The 26,979-nt window shown below is 36.4% G+C and overlaps 1 protein-coding gene across 11 annotated transcripts in view; it reads left to right on the top strand.

Moving 5' to 3' along the window:
* SYNJ1 (synaptojanin 1) overlaps window positions 1-26,979 on the top strand; it is a 69,303-nt gene that overhangs the window by 10,542 nt on the left and 31,782 nt on the right. For 7 of the 11 annotated variants that reach the window (XM_037376352.1, XM_037376351.1, XM_037376350.1 and 4 more), the window contains exons 3-15: window positions 4,526-4,612; window positions 5,012-5,279; window positions 7,650-7,875; window positions 9,123-9,206; window positions 9,989-10,050; window positions 10,645-10,741; window positions 12,052-12,221; window positions 14,253-14,334; window positions 17,078-17,230; window positions 20,339-20,504; window positions 22,238-22,261; window positions 26,061-26,252; window positions 26,385-26,469. In XM_037376352.1, coding sequence (XP_037232249.1) covers window positions 4,526-4,612; window positions 5,012-5,279; window positions 7,650-7,875; window positions 9,123-9,206; window positions 9,989-10,050; window positions 10,645-10,741; window positions 12,052-12,221; window positions 14,253-14,334; window positions 17,078-17,230; window positions 20,339-20,504; window positions 22,238-22,261; window positions 26,061-26,252; window positions 26,385-26,469 — 1,696 coding nt within the window. The remainder of the gene's footprint in view (window positions 1-4,525; window positions 4,613-5,011; window positions 5,280-7,649; window positions 7,876-9,122; window positions 9,207-9,988; window positions 10,051-10,644; window positions 10,742-12,051; window positions 12,222-14,252; window positions 14,335-17,077; window positions 17,231-20,338; window positions 20,505-22,237; window positions 22,262-26,060; window positions 26,253-26,384; window positions 26,470-26,979) is intronic. The other 4 variants (XM_037376357.1, XM_037376359.1, XM_037376358.1 and 1 more) reach the window with 2 other exon arrangements.

Genomic DNA, 26,979 nt, shown 5'->3' with positions numbered 1-26,979 from the left:
TTCCTGGAGGTATTTAAGAGATGTGTAGATGTGGCACTTAGGGTCATGGTTTAGTGGTGGACTTGGCAGTGCTAGGTTAACAGTTGGACTCAATGATCTTAAAAGTCTTTTTCAACCTAAATGATTCTGTAAGTCTATGATTATTTGTGCTTTATAAATTAGTCACCTTGAATCTAATTAATGCAGTGTGTTAACCAGAAGCTGCTCTTAGTTTCCTTTCTACTTAACATCTAAACTCACATGAAGTAATAGAAGAAATACTGCCATGTAATGTTTTGCGTCCATCTTTATACACAGACATATGTATGCTTGTATTGTCTACTGTTTAGCGATCCTCTACAGTATGATTTCAAATCTGTTAAATCCAGTGTTATGGATGAAAGTTGTCATTCCAGCTGGTAATTTCTGTTTTTAGAAGTTGCACGTCTTAATTCATTCTCCTTAGCAAAGTGACAGTGGTTTGTATTTTTTTCAGACAGCCTTAATTGTGTTTACTTCCAGCTATTTAAAGATTAATAAATAAAAAAAGTCAATTTCTCAAGAAGGAGGTTCATTAATTTGTAGGACTTTATGTTTTTCTGAGTGCATATTTCTATTAGCTGCATTTTTTTCAAGATATGGAATTCATAAATCAAAATCAGAAGGGTTCTCATGGCTGCGGGCCAACCTACCATTCGGGGAAGAGATGTTCTCATTCATTAAGAATGTTACAGAGGAAATGCTCTTGGAAATGGTCTCTCCTTCTTTCAGGATTACCTTAGCTTTCCTGTGGTTTAACTTCTAAGCTGCATTCACTCGGTTGGTAATTTCAGCTATTCATAGAGGAAACTGAAATTTCGCTTTGCATACACTGAATGTAAGATATTATGGTGATGGGGTCTTAGCCATGTATTTTCGTAACTTCAGTGGCTCTTGCATATCCAACTGCATCTGATAACTGCATGCTGAATGAAGTGAGACAGCACAGATCTTCAGAAACGTACTGCTTTGGTGAAGAAGGAGTTATTAAATAGGATATTTATGGGAAGAATCTGTATGGTCCCAGAGCACTTATGTTATTCACACTGGTACAGGGTGATAAGAAAACCTGCAGATTTAATTTTGGTATCTTCAAAATGGGAAATGCTATGTGCAGTGGCAGTCAGTAGTAAATTATGCCCTAGCCTGGTTGTTTGCGTTTTTTTCTTTCAGCATCCATAAATGAAAGGCATCCTTCCGGCTAGCACTGGTATAGGTGCTGGATCAGGAAATTCTTGTAAATGTTTGGACTTCTAGTCTAAACGAGCTGTACAACCATTTGCATGTTTTCAGAGCTTTAGTGCTTGTTCATGTCAGGGCCCCGAGGGCACCACCAGCCTTGACTGTCTCTGCCCAGTTCTGCTGGGGTTTCCCCCACCCTGCCCACAGCCCAGGACCCCATTTCAGTCCCCACAGGGCTGTCAGTCCCTGCCCCAGGGATGCTGCAGCAAAGTACTGATCTCCAGCTCCCCACAGCCCCGTTCAGCCTAGACAAGGGCTCTGCTGAGCCAGGCTGATGTCCCATCCCAGCCTTGGCCTGTCGCTGTCCCCACGACCTGCCTGGCCATCCTGGGACTGTATCTGGCCCCAGTTACCCTTGCCCACAGACTGACATCCTGGCCTGGCCTCAGCCCATTCTCATGGAGGTGCCCGGTGTCCCGGGCTGGGGCTGCCCCCAGCCTGCCCTGCCTCCCAGGGGAGGCACCATGGCTACCTGTGCCCTAGCCCCTAGGGAGATGCTGGTCCCCACAGTGTCCCTGCAGTTCAAATGGAAGAAAATGGAAAGGAGGTGGTGTGGCTATGTCTTGTTCCTGATTTTGTCTTGGTTTTCAGAAGACTCAAATGCTTTTCCTTAATACTGTAGCATTCCTGGTTGTGGGAGGTCCCTTACTGGAAAGCAGCCTGAGCACTGCTGCAGTCAACCATCCAAAACAACCCTGCGTAGTGTGGGTTGGTGCTGCTGCAGCAGGGAAGAAGCAGCAGTGTGGTGCTGTGGAGTTGCTCCGTTTTCTGCTATTGGTGCTACTTCTGTGACTGCTTTCTTTTTAGCTCAGTTTCTTAAGGAAAAGGAAGTTTGTATTAACCATTTTTTATGCCTTAGTCATTACCAAATCTCATAATTCTTTCAGGTTTCATGAACATCGATGGCTAGAAGTTCAAACGGGTGCCCTCGGTAAAGGGGAATCTGCCTTAGGAATTTATGTTATAAAGTTGTAACTTGTACTGGGCGTGATATGCCTTATGGAAGGGTGGTAGGAGTGTGCTGCCGGTAAGCTCTTCTGCATCCTGGCTGCCTGCTCTGGGGCCTGTTAAACTTACCTTGTGCTTAGACTTGGGTTCTGTGGAGGCAGTGGCTGAAACCTGGAGGTAGATGAGGATGGGCCAGGGTAGGATGGATTAAGTGATCCTTCTGATGCGTGCGATGTTTGGCATTTTCCCATGTGAATTTTGGCCTTAAAAAAATGTATGGCGAAAGTGCAGGCAATGCGAGATAGAAATACTTGCACGTTCACTGTGGAAAAGCTTTGCTCAGAGTTCATGCTGTGTTAGATCTAATATAGCTGAAGAACATGGCATGAAATGCTTTTGATGGATTCTTGGGTGCTTTGTTAAGAAAATAGTAACTGACTAGCCATGGTAAGTTTTTCTGTTTCCTTTTTTGTTTGTTTGTTTGGTTTTGCAATCTTTGCTGCTTTATAAGCAGTGGCCTTTTATTTTTTGATCTGAATTTGCAAAGCCTGTGTTACTTTATTTGCTTCGGGTATTTACTTATTAAGGCTTATTAAGGATAACAGGCATTCTATGCAATGGAAAAAGGGAATAAATCCGTAGAAAGACAGAAAAGCCATTGTTCTGAAATGTCATTAAATACTGGCAGGCACCTTTAAGAAAAAGCCTGCAAATATTTTGAAATTAAACCTCATCTTTCGTTAATAATTTGCAGTGTGAAGGAAGAACGTGGCAGTTCTCTGGTTACCAAAAGTTGAGTTTAGAAGAATACACTGACATCATTAAGTGCTTGCTGGAAAATTGATTAAAAGAACCAGGTTTTGACGTTTCAAGTTACTCTTTCCAGCCTGCTGGTGATCTGGTTAAGAAAAACATGGTTTGGTGATGCTGACAAAATTGCTGTCTGTACACAATTTGTTTACGTTGACTGCAAGTCTTAACATGTATTAGGGGTGAAGACTTTTGAAATAATCATGCTGCTATAACTCTTATTTTTAGCATCTGGATTACAGGAATACAGCATATCAGTGCAAATAGTTGAAGAAGACTTTTTTTAAATGCACTTAATAAACCAGTGAATGACCTTAGATTTCAGGCTGAAGTTAAATAATCATTTTATCTATATTGGAGATTCTGATCCACTTTAATAATAGAGCTGGTGGACATTTGAACAGAAGCGATAGGCTTGTGCACAGGCAGGGCTATGCTAAGCTGAGGGAATACTAGTTAGGAGGATTCACAACAGCAGTTCTAAAGAAAATACAGCTAATTCGAGAGAGCACAGCAGAATGCCAGGGCAGTAGGTGTTTTGATTTGTGCTTTTCTTTAAGTCAGATTCTAATTTTTTTAGTGTCAAAGTGAAAATTAATTAGCAGATCATTTCTGAGGAGGCAGAAGGTGCTGATTCTTGGTGACCCAGAAATCTCAGTCCCTGTGGATCTAGTGGTACAGATGGAATTGTCAGTCTGTGCTTCAGGTGCAGTCTCAGTCATGAGCAAAAGCTCAGGACAGTTGGCATCTGGTTTCTGCTCTGCAGCATCTCTGTCACCCGGCTCTGCAGTCATGCTTGTGGGCCTGGTTTTACTAGTGCTGATTAAAGTTCTAAATGTACATTAACTCTCAGGTGAATAATGGTAGATATACTTAAATTTCTTCTAAAATATTGCACATTTTTTTATTTAAAAATTTTATTTAAAAGATGTCTGTGAAAATTTTGCTTTCCTAGTCGAAGACATGGCTTTTAAATACCATTATCTAGTGGACCTACAAGAGTGTTGATTTTCTTAGAATATATCTAAAACTAGTTAAAATGCCATTGTGATAATCTTGTTTACTTATCTGGAAATAATACTGCCATATCATGGTTTTATACTTGAAGAGAAAGGATAATTTTTTTCATGGAATAAAGTACAAGATTTAGCACTATTCTAATTTTAAGTAATTACAGGAGTTCATTCTCATGGAACTAATTTGCCTCTTTTTTTTATATTAGGAGATGATGTTAGAAATGCCAGCGTTCTCCTTTAATATCACTTGGCGAGTTTTTGCAAGTCCTTTTTTTGTTGCCTAAAAACAGCATGATCATACTTTGTCATAAAATCAAATACTCATTTTCCATTATAAAATGCCATGTGCTCACCGTACATCTTGATTTCTTTCCAGAAGTTCCATGTAAGCACTACTTTTGTAATCTCTTGGATTTTCAGTTTCAGACTCATTCTCCCTGCCATAGTGTATGGTCTTTTACATCGTAAGATCTTATGCTTTCTCTCCATAGCTGCTGCAGAAAAAGACACAATCAAGAATGCCTACTCCAAAGTAATGGATGCATATGGGCTCTTGGGTGTATTAAGATTAAACCTTGGTGAGTAAAATATGTAAAACCTTAATTTTTCATTTGGGAAAGAAAATTTCTGCTGCTCCTGTAAAACTGCACCCCACAGGATCTCTGCAACAAGAACTGGGCTGGGTTTTTTTTTCTCTTTATATTTTGTCTTTGTGGAGTAACTTGCAAGTTTGGAGCACTCCCAGAAGTGGGGGAGTGGACAAAAATAACTTCCGTGTACACAATCCCTGCTAATTGCAGCATGGTTTCTCCTGTTTGTGTTTAGTTTTCTTCTGTACAACTTGAGAGTGCCGCCTTGATCTTTGTTGTTCTACTTTTTTTCAGGCAAACTGGGGTTGGTTGTGTTTATTTAAGCATATAAATACATCAATATCACACGCTACTGAGATTCATTGTTACCTCTGCCTTTTTTTATAGGAGATACATTGTTACACTATCTGGTTCTGGTAACAGGATGCATGTCTGTGGGAAAGATCCAAGACTCTGAAGTTTTTCGAGTTACTTCCACTGAATTTGTATCATTACGCATTGATTCAACAGACGAGGATCGTATTTCAGAAGTTCGCAAAGTTTTGAACTCTGGAAATTTTTATTTTGCGTGGTCTGCAACTGGTGTCAGTTTAGATCTTAGTCTCAATGCTCACCGCAGCATGCAGGAGCACACCACTGACAATAGGTTTTTCTGGTGAGTTCATAATGTACCCTATCAGACATTCTATAGAATAATGCATGCCTGTACAAACTAACCCGTGGCAAGTTTTTATCCTTGTCTTTATCAGCTCTTAAATGTACACCTTTGTCCCACAAACAAAAGAAGTATGTTATTAATGATACAATGTTCCATGGCCACTTAGAGTTTCTTAATTGGAAGACACAGGTTTTAACTGTCTATGATACTATACTTTGATCTTCTGTGATCTGTCGTGATGTGTTTTAGCTTTGGTGTCTCTTAATTCTTCATCAAGTGTGTCAGTTTTGAAAAATCAATCTGGTAATGGAGCTTTAAAGAAAATTTTCAACTTTTGAGCGTTATGGATTCTAAAATGGTGTGGTGCTTATATATAGTTTCAAGTGGGTTTCCAATGTCTGAAAGGGCTTTAAAAGTTTTACTACACAGATAATTGTCATGTTGCTGATTTTGTTGAAACAGAGCAGATAGGATGTGTTATAGTGCACATTGCTTGGCTGCTGAACTCACTATCTTTTTACAGAATAGCTTTGAATAAAGGATAGGTGTTCACACAGAAAATTCCTGGTAAAAGGAATACTGCTGTTTCTGCCAATACGCAGCTTAAATAATGCCAGTGATGCACACTGTCATGTAAGAAATTATGTTTCCATATTTTCAGCCTTTGTTAAAAGTGGCGTGTGTCCATGAACCTTGGAAGGATCCTGAAGACTTGGTAGTATCCTGTTAGAAGAGGTGCAAAGCTACATCTTCCCCTCTCTTCTGTCCAATATACAAGACACCAAACCAGTTCTGGCATATGTGCCAGTGCTCTTCTACTCTTTGCCACTGTTTTGGTCAGATAGAGGAATATGATCAGCTTGCTATATAAGACAGAAAAAAAAGCTCTAGTCTTCAGAAACACATCTATCTTGATGTAGGTTTACAGGGCTTTCAGGAACCTAGCTGTTTGTCTCTTTCTGCCTCTAGAAAAAGACTGGGCTCTCTGCTGGTAAGTCAGTATTTCAGGGCTTGAGAAATGATGCCTGTTGACCCTGTCCAAATAAGCTTGGCTGATTTTGACCCTTGTCATAAAGCTGCTTAAGTTACCTGGCTTTTTTTTTTTCTCAGTAAGAATCAGGCCTCACAGGAGGTAGATGGAATGTCCCAGATTCCAAGATCTAGAAATGTAAACACTAAAAGTCAGTAACAGAAAGTATTCTGCTTATGCACTTCAGTAAGCTTTCTTGGGCTTTTTCTATTCAAAAGTTCCAGTCTCAGATTGCCCGGGGAAAGAATATTGTTTGCTTTTGCAGTCTGCTATTGTAAAGCATCTGACCATTTTTCTGGAAAGTGAATGCATGCTGAGTCACAGTAATGAGAATCATCATTAATGATTGAACTGAGGTGTTTGATAAGTTGCAGATTTCTTTTTTTAATTGGAATTTTAGAATTAAAAGGCTAAAAATAGAGTGTCTTCAACCTTTATATCATATATGTTATTTGCAGTTACGGTGGAATTTTCTTGGCGGTGATAAAACCAGCCATCTTACTGGAGTTTACTTTTCTTTGCTATGCAGAAAATTTTGCTTCCTTTTTATACAAGTGAAGGTTTCCAAAGAAGGTCGAAAGCCAAGCCCCACTAGAGTGAGGTAAAACAAAAAAACCTCACAACCCCCAAACTTTAGTCTTATTTACTTATTACAGTGTTGATTACTACTACTTAAGGCACAGGTATATCCAAACTGTGGATCTGTCTTTCATTTGAGCAGTAATTGGTATTAGAGAATAGTATATACAGTATATAATGTACCAATGCTTAACCCTGAAATCGATATTTATAGAAATCTGAAACTCAGTTGGCTATGAGTGTATTCTTGGAAGCTTGTCTGGGCAAGTGGTGTGCTATGATGAGGTATAATAGATATAATCAGTGCATGTTGACGAGAGTTTTTTCTAGCTTTAATTTGTGGTGGTGTGAAATTGAATGATGCTTTACACATCACAATAAGTAACCTGTAATTGGAGTTCTGTCTTGCTTTTCCCAGAGTCTGTAATCTTTAGCTTCTTGAAGCAAGGCTGAGTGGAGGAATATAAACAAGCTTGGAGTGTTGTGTTTTGCTGGGTGAAGAGCAGAGGCTCTAAGTGTTATTTTTTTAAGGTCATTAAAATGTATGGTTTCACCCCATATTCTTGTACAAACATTTAAGCTGTTCTGTAAACTTTGCTATTTCAGGTATGTTTAAATAAGAGTTATATCATCAAACTATAACACGCATATTTTCCTTTTCTTATTTGTAGTAGTGGATGTAAAATATTAGTAGCTGGCTTGGCAATTTGAACTGTATTTTATTTCCTTCCAGTTACTTTTTTTTTTCCCCCTGATAGGAACCAGTCACTACATTTACATCTGAAGCACTATGGTGTGAACTGTGATGACTGGTTGTTACGTCTCATGTGTGGGGGAGTGGAGATAAGGACAATTTATGCGGCTCACAAGCAGGCAAAGGCTTGTCTGATTTCACGGCTAAGCTGTGAACGGGCTGGCACGAGATTTAATGTCCGGGGAACAAATGATGATGGTCACGTTGCTAATTTTGTTGAAACAGAGCAGGTATGTTACACTACAGTGCACGTTGCTTGGCTGATGAACTCAAGATATGCATATGTGTGGATAGTTTTTTGCCCTAAATCAACAGATCACAAGTCAAGTCTGTAACCAACAGATATTGGAATAGTTCCTTTGCTGCTAAATAAGGAATCTAAGTAGGTTACATAATTTGATGATCTCGCTTTTTAGTGTAGCTTAGGGTAAGGGCATGCATGAGTTTCAGTAGCTTAAGAAGCTGTTATCCATCAGCTAAACCATTGTAGATGGCTGTACTATCTTTTAGCCTCCTGAGTAGGTGAGAGTGTATTTCTTTTGGCCTGAGCAAATAGTAAATTAATCGACCTTAGAAACAAGCAGAAAGAAGATATTTTTGGCAAATAAATGATACCTTGTGATTCAGGAAAGATAAAAGCATTCCTATGGTTACTTAACACAGCTCCTCTGAAAGGTACATTTTAAAGCCACTGTAATTCCACTGCATTTGTTTGCGTGTCTTTGCCCGTATTATACACAAATGCAAGAAGCTATTGAATCATTCTTTGCTGCCTTTTCTGTGCTCTCTTCTTATGATAACCTAGTTACCAAGATATTGGCTCCTGCAGCTGTATTCATGTGAGCAGGTATCTTTGGTTGACTCACTGGGTCTTTGCAAAGCCTAGGTGAGTTCAGTAGGACTTTATCCACGAAGGGCTGTGCTTGTACATATCCAATTTCAGGATTTTAGTCAGAACACTGTTGTTACAGTTTCTCTGTTCAAGTTTCCTGGCAGGCTAATGTCACTAGATGAGGTGGCATATCATTCCACAGGAAGTTTCCTTTCCTGTATACTGCATAGATCATGGTATTTTGGATTCTGATGTACAAAATCTGTGCAGGTGTTCTGAGTAGGTTGCATTGTTATTTTCTGTGCATTGGTATACATTTTAACTGTTCCTACAGGAAGGTCTTACAAAGTTTTTTTTAAACAAGTTACTCTTAGCACAGAAGTCATTCAGGCCCACATAATAAAAGCTTGCTTTGTTAAACGTGAATCAAGATTCTTCAAGGAAGCATGAGAGTGCCAGAACTTCTTTTATTAGTTGTTCAGAGGTGATAGAGAGAAAAGTCTAAGGAACACAGTATTTTAGCTTGTGGCGTGGAATATGTAATACATACATGTTTTATTTACTCTATGTTTAGCTAAGGCTAAGAAACCTAAAACCTTACACTTTGTAACACTTATTAATACTATGCTTTTTTTTCCTTACCAGGTGATATTTTTAGATGATTCTGTGTCATCTTTCATACAGATTCGAGGGTCTGTTCCATTATTTTGGGAACAGCCAGGCCTGCAGGTAAGCAGGAGACAGATTTAATTATAGAGATAATTCTTATTCAGGTCTTTTTAAACATCTTACAGTAGTGTTTAGGCTCTTCTGCACAGTTACTTGTCAGGATGAGATTATCCTTTGGGAGCAAGTTGGTGCTATTTAATTCACCAAGCCTGCCACTCTAGAGTCTCTAAATGCTGTTTTGCACAAGATTTGAATGTCCATTGCTTTTTAGATGTTTTCTTTTTGAAGATGAATTTTTCTGTTTTAATTTAAATTGGTATTTTAAAATAGGTTATAATGGAGCATCCAAAGAGACTGTTTTCTTCTGAATTGTTCTTGAGGATAGGTCTTTTCAAGAAGTAAATATGGATCAAGAGTTACTATAATATAATTTCATGCCAATTTTCTTGAAAGAGGGATTGTGTCAGTAGCTACTACTGTGATACAGTTTTTACAGAGAAGATTAAAAAGGTTCATGCCTTACTGTGATTCTAGGTTCTTTAAACTAGACATTTTGCAGTAGAATTGCTGAAACATTTACATGCCTTTTACTCAAAACAAGAAGTAATTAGATGACATGACTAAACATATTAAATAAAAAAGTGTTTTTTAGAAAAAAGAGTAGGAATTCAAGATAAATTTATAAAAAGAATGCACACCGTAGTAAGAAGAATATATTTTGGAGATTTCATTTAGAAACTGAAATGAATTTTCAGGCTGTATTTAGGATCAAAGTAGGTCTTTGAAGAACAATTAATCAAATGTGTAAAGACAGATAATTTAATGTAATCTTCATGTTATAGGTGGGATCCCATCGTGTCAGAATGTCAAGGGGTTTTGAGGCAAATGCACCAGCTTTTGACAGGTGAAAGAATGTCTTATATTTTTGTTAATGCACTATAAACCTCTGATAAGTGATGCATCAGAGGGATGGAATGTTATTCCAAATGGGAGGCTTTGTCTATACAAATGTGTGATTCAGAAGAACAGCAAACTGCCTGGGCAGCTTTTTCAGACTTCTACAAGATTGCTTGTACCTTTGAGTGCTTAGCTGAAAAGTCTGCAGAAAATTTAGTACAGTGAAATACTTTGTTAAATTGAAAATAAAAATTATAGCAAGTTTACATTGAATAATCCATATTTGTCAGCTGCTGTATAAAAGTAAAAGTTTATATTTTGATTTTAGTCCTGCCATGGCACTTCAGCTTCACAACTGAATGGTTTTACATTGCTGTTACAATGTTGTCGCATCGATACTATTACCCTAATTACACAGCAGTCATTGGTTGTCTGCTATTATTGACTTATATTGGTTTGTTTGGACATGACGTAATAAAAGGCTTGTGGCAGTTACTAGAGTAGCCAGGATGTTTCTGCAGCATCTCAAGTCAGTGTTGCAGGTGTTTGTGTTAATTTTCTACATGCCAGAAGATGACTGGAATTTTTCTTCTGTTAACAGGCATTTCCAAACTCTTAAAAATTTATATGGCAAGCAAATTATTGTAAATTTACTTGGGGCAAAAGAAGGGGAGCACATGCTCAGCAAAGCTTTTCAGGTGGGTATGACAATTCTCTCACTGTGCATATCCTTGGAATTTGCCTGTTTGTGATGAAGCTTTTATATAGCCTTCAAAAAATGAAACAGTTATGCTCTGGAGCAACTGTCACTTGTGGTTAAAATTGTATTTATCATGAAAGCAGTTCTTAAGATACACAATGTGAAATAAATTTTTAAAAGCTCTCTATATAATTAGTATTCAATTATGTTCAGATTGGTTACTGAAAAATTCTAGCAGCAACATAGACAATGTTGAGGGATTTTCAGTTATTTTCATATTTCATGCTTATTAGTGGCTAATTGAAAAAATAAATCTTCTTTTCACTATGGAATTCATGAATAAATAAATGATACTTTGTGGTATTTAATACTGTGATGTTTCTTTTAAAAATCTTTCCCTTGGAATTCCTGGATATATTCCTTAATACTTAAAAAAAATCACAATTTAATTTATCATAATATAAATATGCTTTATAATTTAGTAGAAATATTTGTTCAGAAGATGTTAACTGCAAGTGGCCATTTTCATGAGTTCCTACTAGTTAGGTTAAAAATAACTATTACATTGTAGTCCATAAATACTGACAATTTGAGAAGTTCTCTGTGAAGCCAGAGCACATTTTGAGAGCCATCTGTTATTTCCCTTTCCTTTTTTCCTTTTCCCTTTGTATTATAATGGTTGAATGTCTTGAGCCATTCACTAGTATCTTCTCTGTATCCAGCTATCCCGATAGGAGACTTTAGTGTTCCCAGATGCATATCAATGTCCAATGCAGATCATAGCTTTGCCAACAAAGATTGTGTGAGCACTTCAAGACTTTTCAGGGAGGGAATATTAGGAAAAATTTTGCTCAAAGCCAGCCTCCACAGCAACCTGAATAATTTGTGCATTTTTTTCAGTAATAGTTTATGGAGTGTTTACTCAGTCCCTGTTGCTGGCAGGCACGTCTAAAATGGTGACCATTAGTGAAAGGGATTTCCACTGAAAGAATTCTTTGCAAATGGAAGCATTTTAACAGTAGAAGAGGTTGTAGACTGTCTTGGTGACCACTAGTATAGTAAGGAAAAAACTGACTTCAATTGTGACAAGAAAAAGAAAAACCATAGTCAAAATATTAATTGGTTCAGAGTGATTTGTTGAACAAGAGTGATAAAAATGGTTTTATTTTACCTAAGAGAAAGCTTGTAATAAACAAGATAGCTAATAAACAGCTTTAAAAATATTTTTATCTTCTTATTTACCTTCTACTACTATATGTTTGGGTATTAGTATATTTATACCTTTTTCTTCTCTTTTTACAATGTCAGAGCCATTTGAAAGCTTCTGAACATTCAGCTGATATCAAAATGGTGAACTTCGATTATCATCAAATGGTTAAAGGTGGAAAGGCAGAAAAACTACACAGTGTGCTTAAACCTCAAGTCCAGAAATTCTTAGAATGTGGATTTTTTTATTTTGATGGAAAGGAAGTTAAAAGGTTCGTGTGTGTAACTTCTGTAAATTTCTTCAATCAAATTATGGTTCCAAGATGCTTTTCACCCCTTTGCAAGAAGTTAAGAGAAAAAACTTTACTTCTGTTGTGTTTTTATTATATCGAAGATGATGTGCACTAAGTGAAATACGAGTCACTTCAGTCTATTAATATTTTGTCTCATTCTGAATGTTCTCTAAAAATCTTAATGGAAAATATCTCAGAGATGTTGATGGGGCATGACTTAATTTCAGGCCTTTGACCTCATGATTTTGGTGCAAATGGGCAATTGTCCTTTTTCTTGGGTGCACCCATGTGGGATTAAAGAATGAATATTTTTCTATCTTCCTGTATAATGTTTGTATTTTCCTCAGCAATAGAACATACCATTTTCTGTTTGTTGTAAATGCTGATGTAGAGTGCAATCTTTTTCTAAGTCTGTTTGCACCTGGATCCCCCATTTGAGAGATTCAGTTCTCCACAAATTATGAATGGGATGCATGTTTTCTGCCCTGCTGTGTACTTCTCAGTCCTGCTGTACTTCTATTCCTATTTCCCCACCCCTCTTCCTAGAGCAAAGGCTGTGCTTATCTCAGCAGGAAAAGGGTAGCAGGGCCAGAAATAGGCAGCATTCCTGCTCTTCTCCCTTCCACACCCTTCCTCCTTTTAATTAATACCAGAGCAAACTGCTGACAGAGGTTCTCCGTGAGAAAGAGAAATGTTGAGTGAGGGGATTGTCACCTACAGTGGGGTTTCATCTTCTAGTGCAGTGGGAGAGGAGAAGAGGGTTCCAGTGCCACTCTGTCCTCTAACCTGGCTGTATGATTAAATGCTCCAGGGGCATTTTTTCGTAGGCCTGAATAAGATTACGTTTAGTGGAATAGTACTTAGGTCCCATCTCCACCTCAAAATGTCACTGACCATTCTCCAAAAAACTTTAAAAGTGGTGTGACACTTTGTGGTGGGAGAACACCATTTTGTCTTGATGGAGATTCAAATGATATTACTCATACAAAAGACAGACAACAGAACAAAAGCAAAATAGGCTGTGGCTTGTGATAGCTTGAAGAATTGCATTAATAAAAGATAACGGTGATGATTTTTCTAAGTTCACAGAGCATCTCCTTTAGACAATGTCAGGTTTTTTTCTAACACAGCAAACTGTTTTGTATTTCATATCAAATACAGAGATAGTAATGAAAAAATAATCTTGGAGAAAGTTTTTCAAAACTTTCTACAGTTTATGGTTAGATCTCCAAGTAAATGTGATGAAGCCTTACTGACTGAATTGGATAAAGTGTATAGTGGGAATGATGAAAGTAAGGAGTAAGTGTGTATCCCTGGGACAGCCATCAGAATTTTGTACTCATAGCCAGACGAGAAGAACATGGATGTTGCCTAATGTGATCCTTCTAAGACCTTTACAGCACAAGTTAATGGACTTCTCTCAAAGAAAGGGGAGCAGTTTAGAGCATCTGAGGGCCTCAAGCATCTGTCAGACTAAAGAGGAAGGCTTATTTTCATTTTTATTTGGGGAGGAAAGAGAAAATAATGAGGGGTTGAAATTGGCTTTAGTTTTATCACAATTTCTTGTTACTTTTAATTTAGTTAAATCCAAGAGCTGTCCTAATATTTTTTTTTTCCATTTTTGTTTTAACTGAGTTATTTCCCTCTGAGATTCTTGTGAAGTGTGTTAGTTGGATTGTTTGAAAAGAAAACTTTATCCTGCATAACACTAACTGAGCAAGCAAGGGGAACTGGGGAAAAACTGAAGAAGAAAGGGTCATGTTATTTGCAGGAAAAAAATTAGTTTTGTGTAGTGAGTACTGCTGCAAAATTCGCTGCTGTTACTGGAGCTAATTTCTATTGCCGAGGTATTTATAAACATACTTGCTTTGACAGTAACATTGCACTGACAATACCCTGATTTACTATTCTGGTTCAGATCTTGATGTCCCTGTCTTTGTTGATGATACGTGTGTTAAATGAGTTATTTCAGTTGTTTTCTCTCTCTGTCTTTCATTGTCCTTGGCACAGATCTCAAAGTGGTACTGTCAGAACAAACTGCTTGGACTGTCTGGATAGAACAAACAGCGTGCAGGCTTTCTTTGGCTTGGAGGTAGGAAAAACAGTATCCAGATACACAACTACTGCTGATACTTCTGTAACAATTAGGCTGTAAAAGTAATGTTACCTTCCCGATGAAAGATGAATTAAAATGTTTCATAGATGGCAGTCTGAGTTACAGCATGATACTTGTTTTGTTCTGGGGCAACCAGACATAGTAGTTACAGAAGCAGTAGTTGTGTGGTAATTGTTAATTTAACAGTAGTCATGCAGCATTATGAAAAACATTTGTTCTTTTTTAGGTGTCAGTTTCATATGTCTGTTAAGGTTCAGACCTGCAGTTCTAGAAGAGGTAGTAGTTTTGTAGTCCTTCACAAAAACACTGGCATTCACAGTTACTGTATTAGATTAAATTCTTCAGCATATAGGGTTACTGTTCTTAGCATCCACAGTGCTGCGTGTTCATATTTTCATAGCATGTGCTGTGAATTCTTCATGGGACAGTGTCACGGTTGAGGCTTTGGCCATGCTCAGACTGAGTAGCTGGAAATTAATTGTGGGATTCAGTCCTCCTGCAGGGGTGTGCTTCAACATATTGGCTTGCTATATGAAACAAAGGTTATACCCTACAGGCTTTATACATGGAAGCTTGAACGCATGAACCTGACAGGAGCTGATGGAGTAAAATAGTACTGATTGAGCTAAAAGAGTAGCTGTGAAAAACTTCTGACAGCTCCGCTCAGTAAACTGTTTGACTCCTAAAGATAAAGTTCTTAGCATATTTAAAAATTAAAAATCATGGGTGCTGTAACATCAAACCAGAGAAAAGGATTATTCTTTTGTTTTCTGAATTTTATTTAATTAAAATACTCTTGGTTTAGCATCTGTAGGAGGATTTTCTGTGAGAACTGCAAAATCCATGGGCTGTAGAACAAACATTTCTAATTCTGGAATATGTAGTGCTTTGCTGCTGCGTTTACCAAATGAACACTGTTGCCAGTTCATTGGTGTTTTAGTCCAATGGAATACTGGACTGTTTACCCTCATACAAATACTATGAAGATTTTTCTTTTAACATTCGACATCAGTACATATGGTAGCAGATAAGACTCTTTTAGAGATCTCATGCCTTTTTTCTGTATTGTTTCAGCTCTGCACGTGCCATACAGGGTCATACCTTTCAATTACTAAAATTAAGAAAAGTAGTTCTTTAGTCCACTGGGTGTTGAAGAGTAGTGGCATGCTTTGAAAATCCCACAGCATTGTAGTGCATTATGTAGTTTGTTTATCTGTCCATCCTGTATTGACTTTGCCATGGGAGAGACAAATTATTACCTTAAAGCCTTTCCTGGTCCTAAATCTGTTTGCTGGAGTTTAACAGTTCACTGTAGATAGAAATGCAAGCTTGAAGTAACCAGTTAGTTTACCTTAAATGAGCCATGAGAAATATTGCCTATTGAATTTTACAGATAATAGAGTAGTTTTCTATGGCCTAAGAACAAATCTTTATACTCTTGATGCATATAGTTACTTACATGGCAAACTTAGCTTTGCAGCTCTATTTTTTCCTTTCTTGTCCTTTTAAGAACTGGATTAAATATTTTTTTAGACCAGGTGTGCTGAATTTTCATTGGTGAGAGCTAAATTACAATTTCAGTTAAATATGTGAGCTAAAATTACAGAACTAATCAATAAGAAGAAAAATGGTAAATCCTCATGAGCTGCTTGCTTAATTTTAAAATTCTATTTAAATTAGATATTTAAATTCTTACCTGTTTTAATATGATACATACTTCATTTATCAAGTGCTGGCCTCTGAAAGACCACCTAAAATTACAAGATACAGGACCCAATTTCTGAAGTTTCTTTTCTTGTCTATTTCTACTTAATTTTGTCTGCAAGTTCCTTTTTGTAACTTATGTTAATTCCTGCCCAACCTTCAGAATTTTGCCTTTATGCCATTTTATGTTCATCATTTTAGATTCCTTCTTGCCATTGGACACCTCAAGGTTTAAAAGATTTTTAAAAGCTCTTGAAAATAGCTTTTTTATTTTGTTTTTTTATATTTATGTTTGGTATTATGTTGGTAGCCACAAACAGGAGAAAATTACTTGACTTTAAAAAAATAATTATGGTTCCACAAACCACAATTTCAGACAAGGTACAATGTCCCCATTCTATATCCATGAGCATTATGCTACATTTAAGTAATGTATTTAAAGTAAAACAATACATTTATATCTATTATATATATACAATTTAGATGCATTTAATGTAGACTGTGCATCGTGGAAAATTACTTCAGGTATATTGATTGTAAGGGTAAACATTGCAGTGTTATGCATGAAAACAGTGACTGACAGAAGCCCTTGGTATTTTACTGATGACAGTACTCTGTTGCTGCTGCACTTGATAATACAGGTCAGTGTGTTTGGTATTACACTTTTTTGGGAATAACATTAATTGCTCTAATTCTAAATTATGTAAGTAGAGAGACTTGTGAACTGAAAATAGCTTACTTTGTAATTAGAGAATTTTTGGATGAAAATATTTACAAATCAAGCACATAATTCTTTTCCTATATTACTACTTGCCTTTAAAAGAAAATGAAGTGCTGGTGCTAAAGTTACATGTATGATGCGGCCTTTCAAACAGGACATGGTGTCAGTTTTTTCAGAATGATATATGGAAACAAGGATTTTTTTCATGCATGTGTGCTGAAAAAGTATGATGTACCTTTTAATAAATGCATTTAAAGATTTTTCTTTTGCAAATGTTGTCTTCAACTGTTGCAGATGCTAACAAAACAACTGGAGGTATTAGGATTAGCTGAGAAGCCTCAACTGGTTACTCGCTTTCAGGAAGTTTTCAGATCCATGTGGTCTGTGAATGGTGATTCTGTCAGTAAAATCTATGCTGGAACTGGAGCCCTTGAAGGAAAAGCTAAGGTAAAGTACATGTTATTAAAAAAATTTACCAGTATTCAGTATGGATTTTAAAAAAATCTGTCATTAACATAACAACTATGAGATTTTCTTTTAAAAAATATGCTTTTGTTGTAATCCTAAAAAAACTAACCACCCCCCAAAAATTAACATAAAAAGTTGGTTATGTTGATAACCAAGTCTTGTTTCAGTACATCCTTTCTCAGCCATGCTCATGCCTCCGAGATAACACCATTGTGTAGGAAAGGATGAGGCTCAAACCTTTTTTATTTCTTTAGATCATAGTTCAGAAAAATGTATATACAAATCAGCTTTAGTTTCTTTGAATAATTTCATTTTTCTCTGTGTATCTCTGCCTGCTGCTGTTTCAGTTTCATTCAATGTATCTCCTTTCTTTTAAAATGTGTTTCACTGGACATCGTTGTTCATGCTTTTAGGGTTTATTAACAGCATTAAAATTAAACGGGTTGCAGCAGAGTGGTTTTTGTTTGCATGTTCCTGCAGCTATTTCTTCTTAATTTTGCAATTACTGAAAAAAAACCCAAATTCTGTTTCTACCTTGCTTTCTAATGTTGTGATAACAGTTCTGTACTACACAACAATGTAATTCTCTGTTTCTCTTCAACTTGTTTTGTCTTTGTTTATGCCTGAGTTGTTCAGATTTTCTAATGCTGTCTTTTATTTTTCTTCTAACAATGTTGCTTTTTTTTGTTTCCATAATTCTCTCTCTCATTAAGTGATACCTGTCAAAACAGATGTTGAACCACAGAAATTTTTGCCCTTAGTTCCTATAGGAATTTGTTTTCATACTGTTCTTTTTATTCAAGAATGCACTGCTGCTCATTCCATGTTATATACTATGTACTCATAGTCAACTGTTTTGTTTGTCCATCACTCGTTCATTCAGACTATATCAGAGTCCTTCTCTGCCCATGTACAAGGCATGCAGTAAAGTACATAAAAAGAAAATAAAGGAAATAGAGTTGTTGCTTATTTTACTCTTAATTGTTGCACACAGGACTTTTTCATTTGGGAACTGTTTGTATTTTAGCATAGAATCAAGTTTGGTTAAAGATGTTTAGTTTTATTTTCTTACAAAAATGTCACCCAGACTGTCAGGAAAACTACAGTAAGTATTTTATGGGGTGTTTCCCCTTCTCCTGAACCTTACGTGTTTCTTTTCCTAAAATAATAGTTTTCTGCTATTAGTTTGGCTGCTTAAATTTTTTACTTGGTGAAATGCGTTTACTGTATTTACACTTCCATTTTTAATGTTTAAAACACAGAGTACATTTACTCTGCTGTCTTCGTAATAACATAGGATCCCTGCCCTGGTACAACTGTTAATGAGTACCACACCTCATAAAACAAACACAGCATCCCTGATGGAAGTCCATCTATTTGAAGACGATCTTCAATACTTGCAAAGCCATACAGTACTGGCCATTGTTTCACTGAACCCTGGCCAGGTCACTACTCCTTATGTTCTTGAGTACTCTATAATATGTTTTAAAATACAGTTTTTACATTGTTTTATTCTCATTTCTCAAATTAAAAGTTTGATGTTTGAAATTCTGCTATTTCTTGCTCGTCAGTTTGATTCTTCAAAGTCCAAGAGTACTTAGAAGTAAAAATGTAGAAATTTAGGATAGGAGAAAAAATATTTTAACCTTAAATGTGTTAATATGCATTTCTGTACTGAAAAAGAGTCCTTTTTAAAGTATTATAATACTCATTACATCTAACTCCTTACCTACTCTTTCTTTTGCTTTCTCTGGGTTCCTTTCAATTATTTGCCTGGTATGTGAATGGTGAGTGTGCTTTTTGGATCATGTCATAAATTATACATTGTCTGACAGAAAGGGAGCAGCATCCTATTAAACTCCTGTTGCAATAGTATGCTCCCCAACACCTCATCCACGTTGTCTTCCAAAAATCATGGTGCCAATTTACTACTCCTTATCTTGACAAGAGAGTAGTTTCTTTCTTGTTGTCTAGTACGATTCATAGAACTAAATGATGGGTTAGCTTTTTAGTTTTCTTAAGCTTTTGTCTTTTTTTCTTACGCATTTAAGAGACCTTCATGAACAATGCCAGCTGCAAACTTGGAGTATTTTTAATAATAATATAATACCATGCAGCATCCCGGATGGAGTACGGTCTATATTTCATATACGTGCAATAGCATGTGTTCACACACACCTCACAGGCAAAATACACTTAGATGCATAAGGCACAATAAACCATGTAATCAAGAAATGTCTTTGTGCCTGTCATTGTCGGTGCTGTGTACACAGAATAAATAACACTGCTGTTTTTTGAGTCAAATATGAGACTGCATGGCATGTTGATTACATCATCCTCTAGATGTCTGAACCACAGAGAATATCTAGTAGCAGTACATCTCTTGAAGATTCTTGTTTAAATTTAGTTAAACTTGTTTAGTTCAGGTAGTTGGACACTGTTCTTTTGGAGCAGTGTTCCAGTCATGCCACGTGTGTGATGTGAGCAGCGACTGTCTTCCTATGTATGTAGCTATAGATGGGTGTGTATGTTCCTTCTGGGATACTGCATGAGACTTGCACGTTATTTTAAAAAGTTAAGGGGTCTTAGTAAGCTGAAGCTCTCTCTTTTTTTAACACTGATATTTCAGAATGTGAATTCTGAACTAATATGCTCATAGGTGTATATACATACATATTCATGTATCATGGCATTTGGACTTAAGTGCTTGCTCATCTCTCACTATTTGGGGAAAAGCCCAAAATCTTGTATCATGGTCTAAACATGGCACTATATCAATTTGATTTTGAAAACCAAGTGTTTAGGGAAAAAAATAACATTCCCCTCCCTGCAGTATTTTGCTTAAATAATTTAAACTGGAATTATCTGCTTGTTAGATATGCCTTGAAAGTATTACTCTGGTGTTTAGCATTTGGAGGGGGGGAAGCACACAGTAGGCTCAGAAGACTTTATTCAATACTTTAAGAAGGGAATTGCCTTAGATTTTAAAATCATTAATGAAGTTTACAAATATGTTACTGAATATTGCCAATGTTATTGTGAGCAGTGTCCAACATAAAATATTTTATACATGTTCCTCCCTAACAGGCTGGAAAGCTGAAGGATGGTGCTCGTTCTGTGACCAGAACGATTCAAAATAACTTTTTTGATAGCTCCAAGCAGGAGGCCATTGATGTTTTGTTATTGGGAAATACCCTAAATAGTGATTTAGCAGATAAAGCACGGGCTCTCTTAACCACCAGCAGTTTACGCGGTATGTGTCTTTCAGGATTTTAATCTGTCTGATAACTATTTGGTGTAAAAAAGCTGTATGGAGTCTGTTTTCAAAGCAATATTGGAAAGTATAAATGCTATTTATGTTCTGTTGGATATTAAAAGATGAAAGTTACTTCTGCTTTACTAATATTACCAAACTAACATGCTTGCAGTAATTTGTTGTTTGTATTTTGTTGATGTCGGGTGGTATAATAGGTAAATATTTGTGGAGCATGTTTGTCTGAACTTTACTGTAGATGCATGTTAGATATGTTCTGTTCAGTTCTTAAAATCCATTTATAGCAAGTGTTAATCATAACAATTACCTGCTGAATTTGGGGGAAAAATCCTGATTTATTAAAATACTAGGGTGTTTTATTGTTTTTTAAATGTCTTAATTTGATCCATTGTGTCAGTGAAGAAATTCTCACCATAGTGTTAAACTAGATAGAAAGCATTTATTCTTTTCATAGTCCTAAGAACGCTGGTATTTATCTTAATTTTGGTTTCTAAGGTACTGAGGAACAAAAGGGGTATGGGTAATGGAAGAATATTTAAGGTAACAGGAGCTATCAGAAAATTCCTGATGAATTATTTTCCATCACAGAATGTCTTTTTGTGAGAAGTCGTCTTTCCCAGGAATGTCTGCACCACAAAAGCTTGTCAGGCTTTGTGGGTGAAATTCTACTTCAGAATCAGAGAGATTTCAGTGAGAAACTCTGCGTAGGCAGCATAGCCGTGTGGGGCTTGGGTGGTCTGGGTACAGGAAGGTCGTTCACCTAATCAGAACAAGGAGTTGAACCACAGCAGCCTGTATCCCCAGACAGAGGTGTAGCCTACATGATCCCCAGGACTACAGTCATGTCCCATCCTTCTGCAGACTTGATGGGCAGGGAAATAGTAAGTGGGCCAGGTGTAGGGCTGTGATTACTCTCCTGAGATACAAAAAATAGAGGGGCTAATTCCTGGGCAAAGGAGTTTAGATTTGAGTCTTTCTTTCCAAGGTGCCAGGTAAGAGTGTCCTAAATGGTGGGTTGTTCCTGGTTTCAGGGATTAACAACATTCTTAATTTTCACTTTTCTTCCCCCCCCCCCCCCCTTTCTTCTCGACACTTCTCAACCTAGAGTGAGAAAAATGTGTCAAAACTTCAGTGCAAATCTGTGACATGAGAAAAAAAATTATTGCCCAATTGTAGTCTTCATCTTGTGGGTATTTATGTATTTCCAATGTGTAACCTGAAAGGCTGTTTTCCTCTTATTTCTTTACCACAGGTTTTCATATTATTGTACCTTTTCCTGTATCTGAAACCTGCTTAATTGGCCTTGCCTCAAAAGTAGTTGAAAGTCATTTTTATTTCTTTTCACTTTCTCTGTGAATGCAAGCTGTCCTTTCAACATTTGCAGCTTCTGTCAGCTGAGGAACATTAATGCCTCTTTACTGAACATAATGTCTTCATGTTGTCTGCTAGGTGGTGCATTAACCAGAGAGACTTCATTTTTATTATCCATTATTAATTAAGCAAGGAAAGAGAATTTGGTAATACTGTTGTGGAACTTTTTAGATTTTGCAGCATAAAAGATGTCCTTTCACTGATGCAGGTGTCTATGTGTATATAAATTGTATATCACAGCATGTTCTCTCACATATTTTTGGAACAGAAATGGAAGATTTTAAAAAACAATTACTTATTTGACTAATTTTTTTCTTGTTTCCTTCTTACTGCATCCGTAGTTTCAGAGCAATCATTACAATCAGGTATAGTATAGTAAATTAAGCTGTAAATATCTGAGCAGCTCTTGTGCTTCTCTGGCTTTTTTTTTTTTTGTGCCTATTTGCATAATATTTGGTTGTGGGCTCATTTTCCTAGTAGTGTTTGGATCTGGCATTCCTGTGCCCCAAAATCCCTTAATCCAAGAAAAACTCTTCAGTATGAGAGAAGTGAAAATACAAGGGGTGAAAAATGTTTCAGTTGTGCTTGGCTGTGAGTTACAAAAAGAGACAGTCAATTCTTTGGATTTTATTTTTGCAAATGCTTTATTCTAGCTTGTAGAGGAATTTGCTTTTTTTTCTTGTTTGGGAGCTTCTGTGTTTTTGTTTTGGGTAAGAGGTAAAATTCTTCAGCATGATTTGTAACTTCATCTTATTTGCTATTAGAAGCTCTACTTGCTTGTGTTCTTGCATGGGACAGACTGATTTTGTAGTATCTCCCAGCAAAGATTAACGTTGTACTGGAATGGTCTGAAATAACATGTTGACACTTGTGTTTTGTGGAGCAAAAGTACAGTCAAAACCACTGAGATATGGTTACCTCTGCACGTGACACAAAATGAAAGTATTAGAGCATCTATTTAGGTAAAAGTCTTTAAAAACTCTTTTAAGTGAAGAGAAGGCTCAAAGAGGGAATTTCGTAGTTAACTCCTAATCTTCTACTTTGAGACACTTCAGTAATATCTTGTCCAATGTTTGTGATGTTGGGTTTAAAATAAGAGAGATTGGCTTCAGAGGATTCAGCAACACTGTGAACATGAAAAAGTGATAAGTAATAATAAGAATGTGTAGGGATGAGCCAGATAAAGAAAAAGGAGATAAAAGGTATCTTCAATTTAAGAAGCTTCTGAAAACTCCTGGTTGTTACCATTGTAAGTTAACAACATAAGCAATATAATGCCTTTGAGCTTTGTTTTCAGACTTTTCTAATTCTTAGTGGAAATCCTTTGTGTTGTAATTTAAGTTGTTTACATTAAGCTGCTCCATTTGGGGAGATGTGATATACACATATTCCATATTTTTAAGGGAGGGCTGCGAGTACTTGTCAGCTGGGCCACACTTCATCATTTCATTGTTCCCAGAAACTATTATTTAAAATAAAATATTCCTAGTGCTCATATGTTCAGATTTTAGTATGTGTTGAGAAAATTTAATCAGCTGTTTCTGAGCTATTGCCTTGATAGGGTTTATTGTGCTACCTCTTGGAAGTAGGTTCACTGAAACCAGATCAGATTGCTTAGTTTCTGGGTGAGAGGAGAAAAGTATATGCTTAATACCCAGGAATATGAAGGGAGAAGAGGAGGGAAAGAAGCAAGGAAGCTCTTAATAATTGTTCAGGCAAATCTGCTATTTTAAGAGAATAGTGAAGTTGTGCACGGTATCCCCTGAACCTGTGTGCTTGGGTCATAGCTGCTAGCCCTGGGTACTGAAGATTGACAGGGAGGATCCTTGGAAGAAAGCATGAGGATTTGTTGTTGGCTAGATTGTTGTTCAAATACATCTGAAGTGTTTAGAGCTTTTTTTTTTTTTTTTTGCCTTCCCCCCCCTCCTTAGAAAACCACTTAAACCATATTCTGTATTTTTGAACGTTAAATGTTTGTCGCCTTTACATTCTTCTCAGCTTCACTTTTTCTATTAGTGTTTTACTGTATCTACTTAAATAATGAGATCTGAGTCACAGGTAATACACACCTGAAATTAACTGATTCATTGGCATTTTGTCAGTGTTAAAAACTGTTTATCAGTATAAACCGTCACATTGTCATTTATGGTGTTACCATCTATACTATAGCAGCCTAGTTTATAACTCATGAAGAGTCATACATGTCAACTATTTTTTAACTTACTGATGTGACGTTTCACTGTGGGTTTCATCTGGATACAAATTGCATATATTGAAACGTATCTGCAGTAATTTGGATGTGTAGTAAAATAGTTCAGTCCGGTTCAGTTGCACAGAATATCCCACCAAGAATTCTAAATTAATACTCCCTTTGTAGAACTGATTTCTAAACATCGCCTGCCTAGTATGAACAGCACTTAAAAGTATTTTTGCTGCAAAATAACAGAAAACGTAATGGATTGGATTTTTAACATTGTAGAGAGAGTGATACAACTTTGTTGAAAAGGTAAATAGCTAGAAATGTGTAGGAGAAAAATGTATGCAGGAGGCTCAGGGGCTCTGAAAAACAATTTGCCCACTCAGTATTTTGGAAAACAGATGAAAGCTTCATCTTTTATTTATTTTTATTCTAATGTAGAAAAAAAGAGTCATTCTACAATTTAGAAAGCTTGCTAGTTTTAAGATATGAATTTCTGGTTTGTAATAAGCATGTTGTCAGTTCACTTCTAAAGTTCTATCCTGGTAAGATTTTTCACATTAGAGGTTCATGACAGTGTCAGGAGTTAATTAGGTAATAATTCAATGATCCCAAGCATGATTTCCCCAAGGAGACACTGGTCAGTTTGTTGTCTTCTGTATGATTACCCCATATATGAATATATGATTTGTTCACAATGAAAGAGTTCACAAACAATAAATACAATGTATTATTTTCTTTCTATTGTTTCCAGCTTGTTGCAAAACCAAGAGAGTTGGAGATTACCTGATTTTTGCTTTAATCGAGTAGCCAAGATTCTGTAGCATGTTAAAGGTGGTAAACTTAAAAAGAATAACTAAAAAGACCAATCATCTCACTAATTGTCCCATTTTGGGGATATGAATGGAAATACTGTGCCCAGTAGCTGACCATTTTGCAGAACAGCACACAGTGAAGGGAAGAATTCCATCTAATGTTGTTTATAAGATTCTCACTGGCTCTCATAACGATGACTATTCCAAATAGGTAAATTAATATTACTTAGGTAAAGTAAAATGTAAACAATACTGTTTACACCTGATGCGTTTTTTATTCCACTGACATTGAAGAAAAAAAGGAGCATAATTTTAGAAAACATTCATATCTGTTCATTTGCATTAGGAAATGTATCTGTGTGAGTTATTATGCAGCTGATTTACGAAGGGACTTATAAAATCTCTGTAACTCTAGTGTCTGACTATTGAATAATCTTTTTTGTTTGCTGGTTTCTCACAATGCCCTTTACAGATGGGTCATTCCTCTCTCTCCCATCTGGCAGATAGAAACAAGGCACAGAGAAAAACTGGTGTGAAAGAGAAATTAGTTTAATTGTTTTGAATCCTAGCCTACTTTCCTCACTAAAGCAGAATTTTAGGAATTCTGCTGACCTAAAAAATAATTCAGATTTGTGGTTTAAATAGGCATACTTTAAAATGATAAAATTATGTACCTTAAATCTGTTTTAGTAGTCTAACAGTTGTTCTTACACTTCTAGAAATTAACATATCTCTAAGGGTTTTTTTGTAATGGAGATTGAATTTCATGTATGTAATCTGTGAAAACGAGGTAGATACCCATGTTGGCATGTATGAAAAGTAATGGTTTCTGTAGAGAGTCACAGGTAGGGTGAAAGACTGACAGGTATTTCTAAAACATAGAAATTATGTTTCTTTTATATATATATATATATATGCATTTAAACAAATTACTACTGTCTTTCATTCAGTCAGTATCCTACCCAGACAAGTAATATATCTGCAAATGTAACTTCCCTTGTGAAAAGCTGCATTCATCTTGCTTTCACAGTTTAACTTTCTGTATGTCTGTGCATGGATTTGCTGCCATTTTGTTAAGGGAAAGATCTCATTGCCAGATTTTCTAAAGAAACATTCTGTATAAAAATAATGTCTTTTCAAATGTTTTTGCAGCATCTGTAAAAGTGCTAAAGAGTATGTGTGAAAACTTTTATAAGTATGCAAAACCGAAAAAAATTAGAGTCTGCGTTGGGACGTGGAATGTCAACGGAGGGAAGCAGTTTCGAAGTATTGCCTTTAGAAATCAGACCCTCACTGACTGGCTTCTAGATGCACCGAAGTTAGCTGGTATTCATGAGTTCCAAGGTAAGGTTTGTGTTCTGTCAATTTGTTCTGCTGATTTTCATAATTAGACCATAAACATTAAAATAGATATGTGAGGTTTTGGTTCTTAAATTCTTTATGAATGACTAACAGCTTTTTAACCTTTAAATGCAGATCGCAAAAGCAAGCCTGTAGACATATTTGCCATTGGATTTGAAGAAATGGTGGAGTTAAATGCAGGAAACATTGTGAATGCCAGGTAGGTGATACTATCTACACAGTACTAGGTTGGTTGCTAATCACATTTTTTTGAGTAAAATGCTATTTACATTTTCTGCTGTTTTGTAGTGGTTGGGATTAGTCTGGATTAATTTTTGACTATTCGAGTTCTCTCTGCCAGTTTCTGTGCCAGGATTGCAGACTTCATCTCAGCTTTCCCTAGCAAAGCTGTGATCATTTAGATCACATTTAATATAATCTCAATGATGAAAACAGTCAGTACTTGACCATATTTTGGATTGCGCCTCCAGTAGCCCCTCAACTTTTTACCTCATTTAACACTGTGAAGAAATTTACCTCTAATGCTTGTAGTGTTCTGCAGTCTCTGTGCCTTCCTACTGCTGGGAACAGCGACGCCTGTGAAATTCCTTCCAAAAGCATGTATTGTTGTTATGCCTTTATATAGTGTCTTGCATCAGATTTTGATCTGTATAAAGCAAGACTTGCTCCCATACTGTCAGTTTTTGTTGTCATTCTATGTATTACATGT

The sequence above is a fragment of the Falco rusticolus genome, chromosome 2 (genome assembly GCF_015220075.1).
Source record: "Falco rusticolus isolate bFalRus1 chromosome 2, bFalRus1.pri, whole genome shotgun sequence".
Classification (NCBI taxonomy): domain Eukaryota; kingdom Metazoa; phylum Chordata; class Aves; order Falconiformes; family Falconidae; genus Falco; species Falco rusticolus.
Note: the sequence above shows the minus strand (reverse complement) of the source record. Positions and strands in the feature narration are given on the sequence as shown.